The sequence below is a fragment of the Oryzias latipes genome, chromosome 16 (assembly GCF_002234675.1).
Source record: "Oryzias latipes chromosome 16, ASM223467v1".
Classification (NCBI taxonomy): Eukaryota; Metazoa; Chordata; class Actinopteri; order Beloniformes; family Adrianichthyidae; genus Oryzias; species Oryzias latipes.
The window spans coordinates 32,301,737-32,310,677 of record NC_019874.2 but is presented as its reverse complement, the minus strand read 5'-3'; the positions used below and the strand labels follow the sequence as shown (position 1 = coordinate 32,310,677).

The 8,941-nt window shown below is 46.9% G+C and overlaps 1 protein-coding gene across 1 annotated transcript; it reads right to left on the bottom strand.

The window, feature by feature from the left end:
* Positions 1–1,433, bottom strand: frat2 (FRAT2, WNT signaling pathway regulator). The gene has a single exon (XM_023964495.1). The coding sequence runs from the start codon at positions 838–840 to the stop codon at positions 352–354; it is 489 nt and encodes a 162-aa protein (XP_023820263.1). The 5' UTR covers positions 841–1,433; the 3' UTR covers positions 1–351.
* Positions 1,434–8,941: the final 7,508 nt, after the last annotated feature.

Here is an 8,941-nt window from a genome sequence, read left to right as displayed (position 1 = left end):
AGCTGTTTACAAAACTTTATTTAAACAAAAACCCTGAAGTTCAGGAACAGAGAGCTCCGGTACGAAGCAGTCACGTGATCACAGATCAAACTCCTGACTGGAATTTCAAACACATTGACGACCCCCCCCCCCCCCAAGCAAACGCAGAAAAAAAAGAGACCAGGTGAAGGAGCTTCAGGTGACTCATCGTCCGCGGTAATGTGCTCTCCCACTGCGCATGCTCCCGGGGCCCCACTCAGTAAACAATGACCCCCCCCCTTACACGCGGGCGAACATAAACACTCAACAAAGTCAATAAGAACGGACAGAACCGGACCCCTCGGGTACCGGTCGGGTCCAGTCAGTCCTCCGTTAGGAGCAGGACACGCCGTCCGCCGCCCCGAAGTCCCCGCAGTCCTGCAGCCGCCGCACGGCCTCCTTGATCAGGTTCCCGGACAGCAGCAGCTCCTGCAGCCGCCGCGCCTCGTCCTGGTCCCGGTCGAAGCGCTGTTTCCTCCACGGCCTCACGTGGTCCCAGTCGTCGCAGTGAGAGGCGGGGATGTGGTAGGGGCTGGCCCGCGTGCCGCCCCGCTGTCCCCGAAGCCGCACGCAGCAGCCGGGACTCTGCTGCTTCGAGGCGGCCGTGCCGGGCGCCGGTTTGAGCCCCCCCGCGCCGGCGGAGAGGCCGCGCAGGCAGGACACGGTGTTCGGACTGCCGCCGTGGAGCTGCAGCGCCTCGCCGATCCTGGAGATAAGCGCGTCCACGTCCTTGGAGCCGCCGTTCACGGCGCGCTCCAGCACCAGGAAATCCTCCTTCCGACACGGCATCCTGCGGGCGTCTGCGGGCTCCGTGATCCGCATGTGCTCGCGCTCAGCACGCCGCGCGGCCCAGAACAACAAGCCGTTTGATTTGTAAACAATGGGTTACGTGTCGGACTGTTCCATTCCCTTACGGGGGGAGGGAGGATGGCCGCGTCCGGGACCTGCGCTTAAGTAGGCAGAGCGTCACCGCGCGGCGCGTGCACACCTACCAAGAACTGTTTTTTAGTCTGACTCCGGTTTGGGGACCGGTTCCCAGTCTGGTAAAGTCCGGGTCTTCGTGGGTCCCCCGCCCCCGCAAGGTGGTTTGGTCCTTTCAAACCGCCGTTATGTAACGTGCAGGGGTCTAAACAGACCCGGTTCTGCTGAAACTGACACGCGCCCATGAACTCTGTGACTTGTCTGTCACGTGACACAACAACCCCCCCCCCCTCCCGTGCACACCCGGGCTTCTCAGACCAACTGAAGCTGGGCGTGCACGCGCAGAGAACATGGTGTTCGTTTCGGTTTCTAGGAACATGAACCTGCTGCCCCGGCTCGCAGGAGCGCTCTGATTGGCTGCCGTACCACGTGACGGCAGCAGCGGTAGCTCATTTTAAGGCATAGAGGGCTCAGCGCGTGCTCATGCATGTGTTTACATGAACCAACTGATGACCCCCCCCCCCCCCCCCCACGCTGAAGGTTCCACTCCCAGAACATCCATAAGAACTTTTTCAATTTAATACAATCGAAGTACGGGGGCGTGGCCTGTTGTTTAGCATGTGGCAATCAAACGTGGACCCCCACTAGAACATGAGGGGGTTTGGGGAGGGGGGTCCCCCTCACTGCAGTGGTTCTCTGGTCATTCTCCAGAACCTTGGTGTGGAGAACGTTGGATGTGAAGATTTACAGGAATGTGGTGAAATGATTCCACATTTACTGAAGCGGTTCTGACGTTTGTCTGCAAGCATGTTTGGAGTCCGATCAGGATCAAAGATCGCCAACACGTGATGTTCCAAACGCCACATCAGAGGATAGATAAAACATCCGTTAACGTTTGTCAGCGGTTTGGACTGTAGTTTCCTTGAGGTCACGTTCAGGTTCCCTCCAATCAAAACGCTGTTTTGAACGTGTTCTTGTGGCGTTTTCTCACTATGGACGACAGTCATGAAGAAAATTAGGCTTAAAACGGAGATTCTGAGGATTTCTGTATTCAAGATGATGTGAATCAGGAGATGAAGAAACGACCATCATCAAAGTCTACAAGCCCCGCCCCTTTCGGATTCATCCACCTACAGACCAACAGATCCATGAAGGTCTTTGTTTTTCTGGTCTGAGCTGGAATCTGGATCAGAACTGGACGGATGGATGGATCCAATGCTGCTGCCGTTTTTGTTCCACCGCTACTGTTATCTTGGGATCATGAGGGGCTGTAAGCTAGCAGCAGAGAGTGTAAACAGAGGGGATGATGGGTAATGGGGGCAGGCTTACTCTGCGCCAACAGTCCCGCCCACAACTCGGAGGTGAATGAAACCCTGGCACTCTGCAGAAGCTACGTCCTAGAAAAGGACACAGCTGTCAGATTTTGGGACCATCGGCGCTTTGAACACGGATCAGGAAAGGATGGGAGCAGCTTCCGTCCCACAGGGCTGGTTAGGACGCCCCCTACTCTACCAGGATGTCTGAACAGTTAGATTCCAGGAAGGATGTACTCATCTACACACCAGCAACAGCAGCAAAGACAGGAGGGGTGGAAGTTCAGACCACTGCCATCTTGCAGAACTCTACACCTCCAGGCAGCCCTGAGGGCTGATGGGATTGAAACGGTTCTCCCTGTCAGGTTGTGTAACTGAAAACGACAGTGGGCGGGTCCTCAGTGGACGCTGATAGATCCCAGCGGTCTGAGAAGTTCATCTGGTTGGACGTTTGTCACATCGGGACATCTTGGATGCCTGCATGCAGCGTGAGCACACGTACAGCTCCACACGGAGGTCACGCTGAAACACGGTTGAGGTTTTGCTTTCAGGTTCTGATCGGGCCCAATGAGGTGGACTCATGTCTTCCACTGATGTGACAACCAGGAGATTCTGTTGAAGGAGTCTGGCTACAGAACTGATCCAGGGACCAGCTCTTCATTCTCTCCACCTCAATGAGGAATAGACAGAGGTGGTTGTCTTTGGTCTCCGTGGCAACAGTGGGTCACACCCCAAAACTCTGGACTCTCTCACACAATCTGTTAAATCTATTGTCACAAACGTAGGAGTGAAGATGGACGACGGTTTGAATTTGGACAAGCAGATCAGTTCAGTGGTGAGATCCAGCTTCTTTCAGTTAAGGCAGCTAAAGTCAAACGTTCTTATCAAGAAGCACTTTGAGACAGTAATCCAGGCCTTTGTTCCTACTAGATTACTGTAACTGTCTTTCCGTTGGTGTCTCTCACTCATCCTTGCTCTCCAGCTGCTGCAGGCTTGGTAACTGGAAGAGAGAGCATATCACACCAGATCAGGCTGCCTGTCCATTCTAGAGTTGCTTTTTAAATTCTTGTATTTGTTTTTAAGTCTTTAAATGGTCTGGCTCCGCCCACCTCTCTGAGCTGCTCCAGCTGCTTTACCCTTCCCGCTCACTTAGATCAGCTGCTCCTGGATGAAGGACACTGTAGAAACTCAGAGGGGATGGGGCATTTGCCATTGCTGGTCCCATCTAGTGGAATGCACTCCCTATGCAGGTTAGGCAGGTTAACCCGTTCACTGAATGATTTGAAATCCAAGTTAAGAACTAACTTTTTCTCCCTGGCCTTTAACTCAGTGTGAGTTTATTCTGTTCGTTTTAGTTTGTTGTTTTGTTTTTACCCTGCGTTGTTTAGCACGTTGGTCTGCTGTTTTAAAAGTTCTTTATAAATAAAGTTGACTTGAGCTGACACAGCTCAGCACTCCCCTCTGCTGGCGGTTGACAGAGAACCACAGACTGCTCACCTGGTGTGAGACGGACAGACTCAGAACCAGTGACCCAGAGTCCAGACTGAGGGACTCGGACACAGAGATCCAGTTCTGAGGACTGGATCTGGAATCTGGATCTGGATCCATACTGAACTGTCTACAGCACGGCTGGCCAGTCCTGAAGAGCCTGAACCCGGCCTGGTTCCCTGTTTGATGGCGACGACCTAAACCAGGTGTGTTCAGTGTTCAGGATGTGGAACCGCTAATCAGTGGCTGGTCAGGGAGGACTGCAGGACAGGCAGAGTGCTAGAGAGTCTTCACTCATTAGGATTTTGATTTTTAACCTTTAAAGACTTTTTTTCCATCTTCTCTTCGTCTTTGCACCAGTGGCGCCACCAGGTGTCGGAGAGGGGTGGCCATGGCCACCCCTCTCCGACACCTGGCCACCCCAGTGGCCACCCCAGTAGCCACTATAAGCTGTGGTAGCATCAGTTGTGCGTTTCATCCCAAATGCACAGCCAGCAAGCGGGCAAGTCGCTCTGATCACCTAAACCGGCCCTCACCCCCTCCCCTCCCTGCTGCCTTTGAGTTCGCAGACATCTACAGAGGAGCCCCTGGACGCAGAATGAATAAGACGCGTGGTTCACTTCCGCGTTCGAACCCTCAGATCCTCTGGGCCGGTCAGACAAAAGAACCAGTCTCAGTCACTAAAGATGAACTTTCTTTATTACTTTTTCCTTAAGTCCAAAACGGGCGACAGACCGCGCGTGTATGCGCTCCACACCCTCACACGCGCTCTCCCCCCTCTCTTCCTGCATCGCGCGAGCACCGGTTTCAGCACGCACACACACGCGTGCGCGCGAGAACGCACACACGCACACACAATCACACATCCCAAAATGCTACGTTTCTTTTCCTGTTAAATATTTTCCGTGGGTCTTTAACAATCTGTTTACTGTACTTTAGATCTGTATAGATAGATAGATAGATAGATAGATAGATAGATGGATAGATGGATAGATGGATAGATGGATGGATGGATGGATGGATGGATGGATGGATGGATGGATGGATGGATGGATGGATGGATGGATGGATGGATGGATGGATGGATGGATGGATGGATGGATGGATGGATGGATGGATGGATGGATGGATGGATGGATGGATGGATGGATGGATGGATGGATGGATGGATGGATGGATGGATGGATGGATAGATAGATAGATAGATAGATAGATAGATAGATAGATAGATAGATAGATAGATAGATAGATAGATAGATAGATAGATAGATAGATAGATAGATAGATAGATAGATAGATAGATAGATAGATAGATAGATAGATAGATAGATAGATAGATAGATAGATAGATAGATAGATAGATAGATAGATAGATAGATAGATAGATAGATAGATGACTTTATTAATCCCACAATGGGGAAATATCATTTATCTATGGCAGCAACACGACATTCAGAAATAATCTGTATAATATAACATCAATAAAGGACATCACAAATGACATTTATATGAAATAATTAAAAATATCACAGAAAATTATTATGAAAAATTATTATCAAAAATTAGATTCTTATTAAATAAAGAAATAAATATTAAATTTTAAATAAATACAGCTGCAAAGGTGTAAAAAACTTGCGGTCCACAAAACATGTAAACCCAGTGTGCAAATACTTGGTGCAAATACGCCACATCATCAGCGGTGGTGGATGTGTCATTACTTCTTATTAATAAGTAAAAAAAGGATGTCCCTGTCACAAGCCACTCATTTTCAGGGCACTATTTAAGCACCGGTTGTTGTGTTACCGCAACATTTTGATGTGTTTTTGTTTCCACAGAGTTACCTATAGTCATTAGTTGATGCTTGTGTCTGTCCATTTTCAGAGAATGAAGAGAAATTCAACATATATTCTTATTTTAAGAATAAAAGTGCAGCAGAAGGAGTGAAAGAGATGGTAGGGGAGCAATAGAGGAGTAGTGAGGAGGAGGAAGATGAGACAGAGCAGCATAAATGACAGAAGAGAATGAGGAAGACAAAGATGAGACGGCATCAGAGGAGGGACAGTCAGCATCATTGGTCAGAGAAACAAGGCACTACTCAGCATAAGGGGCTCCACCTGTTCCTGGACCAACTGGTGAAGTTAGAATTATGTTACCCTAATAATAAAAATGTTTCATGATTATAAGTCTGAATAGAAATGTCTACAGATATAATTAATAATTATAAGGATATTTTTATTATTATTTCAGAACAACAGATTTCATTTTTTGTTTATTATAGATATCTCTCAGTCAAGAGCCGAACACCCCAAGCAGACACACCAAAGCATTAAATATAAACAAAATATATATATATATATATCAGTAGTAGTATCTACTAATGGTATCTACTAGTATCTATTAGTTATTATACTAGTAGTATCTACTATAAGTTCATGTTCTACAAAATATCAGTAGACATTTATCTTTCTGTTGGTTTTCTAAAGGTTGTTTTACTACGTTTGGTAGAATGAATTTTAAAAATATAGCTCATGGTTTTTGTGTGCCACCCCAAGATTAAATGTGGCCCCCCACTGGCCACCCCCATGAAAGATTTCTGGAGGCGCCACTGCTTTGCACTAAATTTTACTTAAACAATGAATGGAAGTTAAAACTCTAACTCTGTCTGTCCAAAACCCAAATGTCCGATTCACGACTGGAACCTGAAAGAGTCACGGAGCAGATACCATCAGCCCACTCCAATGACCACGGCGTTCTAGTAGCTTTTTTCTGAGGATGGCCGACATAAGGAAAGAAAATGAAGCTTAAACTACATCTATGAGTATTTCTTTATTCAAATGGTGAATCAAAGCTGTAAAAGATCTAATTAGTGACGTAGGAACGACAATCAGCCGTCACAAGACCCTGCTCTGCTCCATTCTGATACCTCCATGATATGTGGGGGAGGGGCGTGGCCGTTACCCCGGAGGCGATTCATGAATCCTTCTCAACGGGTCACAGATGAAACCACTGCTCCACCATTTAGGGTGATGCCTTTTCACAGCATGTAGTTCTGGATCATTTTAGGACAAATCCAGAAAATGTTCTCCAGTTTTCCATCCTAAAAGATTCTCTGATACAGCAGATCCATGACTAGTAGAACACCTGAATAGAAATGCAACTACTAGAACAGACTCACGGTCCTTTCATCTAAAGCAGGGGTCGGGAACCTTTTTGGCCCAGAGAGCCATGAACGCCACGTTTTAAATGTAATTTTGTGAGAGCCATATAACATGTTTGAAACTAAAAATACTAGTGACTGTGTGCATTTGATGTCATTTCAACACTTTTAAACAATAATAAGTCTGTGGATTCTTTTAATAACATTATTGGAGTGGTCTGAGTTGGACCAGGTGGCTGTTGGGTCACGTTCTAAGTTCCAGACTTCATTGAACGCATCAAGCAGAGACGCTGATTGGCCCTCAGTTCTGTCGCTCAGCCTGTCGTTGGGGGGTTTGGACCAATGGGGGTCAGCTATGGGCCGAATAAGGAAATGGGAGAGCTGGTGCGGGGGAATATATATAAAGTAGGGGGGGGGCTCTCGGCAGGAGAGATTCAGGAGTTGCTGAACAAGTTGTGCAGCGTTTGTTACGGCCTGCAGTAACCAGAATAAAGACCCTTAAAGGAGGTTAAGTCTCTGTGTGGGGGAGGGACGCTACATTATGATGTTGCTGATATTTCTGAGCATTAATGTGATTCTGGTGCTGCATGGTGGTTCTGCTGATGGTCTAGTCCAGGGGTCGGCAACCCAAAATGTTGAAAGAGCCAAATTGGACGAAAAAAAACAAAAATGTCTGGAGCTGCAAAATATTAAAAGCCCTGTTTAAGCCTTATAATGAAGGCAACACATGCAATGTGTGTCTATATTAGATATATTAACCTGCTATCAAAATGACTAAGTTGTTACAAATACATAATAAGCATTATTAACGATTAAATGTTTATTTGCCCTGCAGTGCATTCTGGGAGAACGACGCGTCACGTGACTGCTCTGTTGAAGTTTAACTTCATTATAATATTAATGAATTATGTTTCATTGCTTTGATAAAATTACAGAAATGTAATAAAAAAAATCCGATTTTTGATGTCATTTTTATTTTGAGGATTCGAACACAAAACAATAAATGGAACGTGCGTGAGGACGTGCCCAAAGACAGTCAGCTTGGCTGTAATGACAGAACAGCTTCAAGCATTTTTCCTTACAGAGAAGGGGGGTCTAAGGGCAGGGATGCCAGTATAGCTTAGTCAGTTTGTTAGTTCATTTTAGTATTTTCCTATTGAACTCTTTGTATTCGTGATCCTTTTGATTTCATGTTTTACTTCGAAGCCCATCGAGACGACTGTTGTTGTGATTTTGGGCTATACAAATAAAATTGAATTGAATTGAATTGCGGCGCCTGCAGACTTTCCTTCAGCTCCTTTAGGTGGCTCCTCACAGTCATATCCACCAAACGTGCAGCTTATCCAGCGACTCTCTTCCAGTTGTGGGTAGTTCAGGTCTTTGCTTTTCAGGAATGTTTTCACGTGTTCTAAACAGACGACAAAGTAACGCTAAACGTCACCCCTGGACAGCCATCGGACTGTTGTGTAGCAGGAGATCAGAATATTCACTTTCAACTTCATCAAGTAATGCACGGAACTGACGGTGGCTCGATTTCCATCAGCCACCTGCCCAGCGGTCCGCCGCCCTGCTGATAGAAACGTGTGTCGCAGGCTATGACCCAAATTTTCGTTGACAGAAATGTTGAAATTGTAGTGGCGGTCATGTGCATTTTAGGTCTGTTAGCAGCAGGGGATTGTGGGATGCGGTCTCCTGATCTAATGAGGGCTCAGCAGGAGCGTTTCTGTTTGCCCACGTTTCTTTTCATATGGCAGTTTTGTTGGACAAAGCTGTGTCTCTAGACTCTCACTCAAAGCTCTTGGTCAAAAACTGTTTTTAATCACCTGAGGAATGTGGCTAAACTGAAGACAATGTTAACCAGATCTGACCTTGAGCTGATCATCCATGCTTTTATCTCCTCTAGTTTAGACTATTGTAATTCTCTTTTTACTTGTTTTAACAAAAGTCTCTTAAACGTCTCCAACTGGTCCAAAATTCTGCTGCAAGGCTTTTAACTGGAACCAATAAGGACACTCATACCCCCCCCCCCTGCTTTTATCTCTAC

What these genes read in the sequence shown, in the direction of transcription:
- frat2 (XM_023964495.1), bottom strand. Translation starts at nt 840, where the DNA reads ATGCGGATCACGGAGCCCGCAGACGCCCGCAGGATGCCGTGTCGGAAG.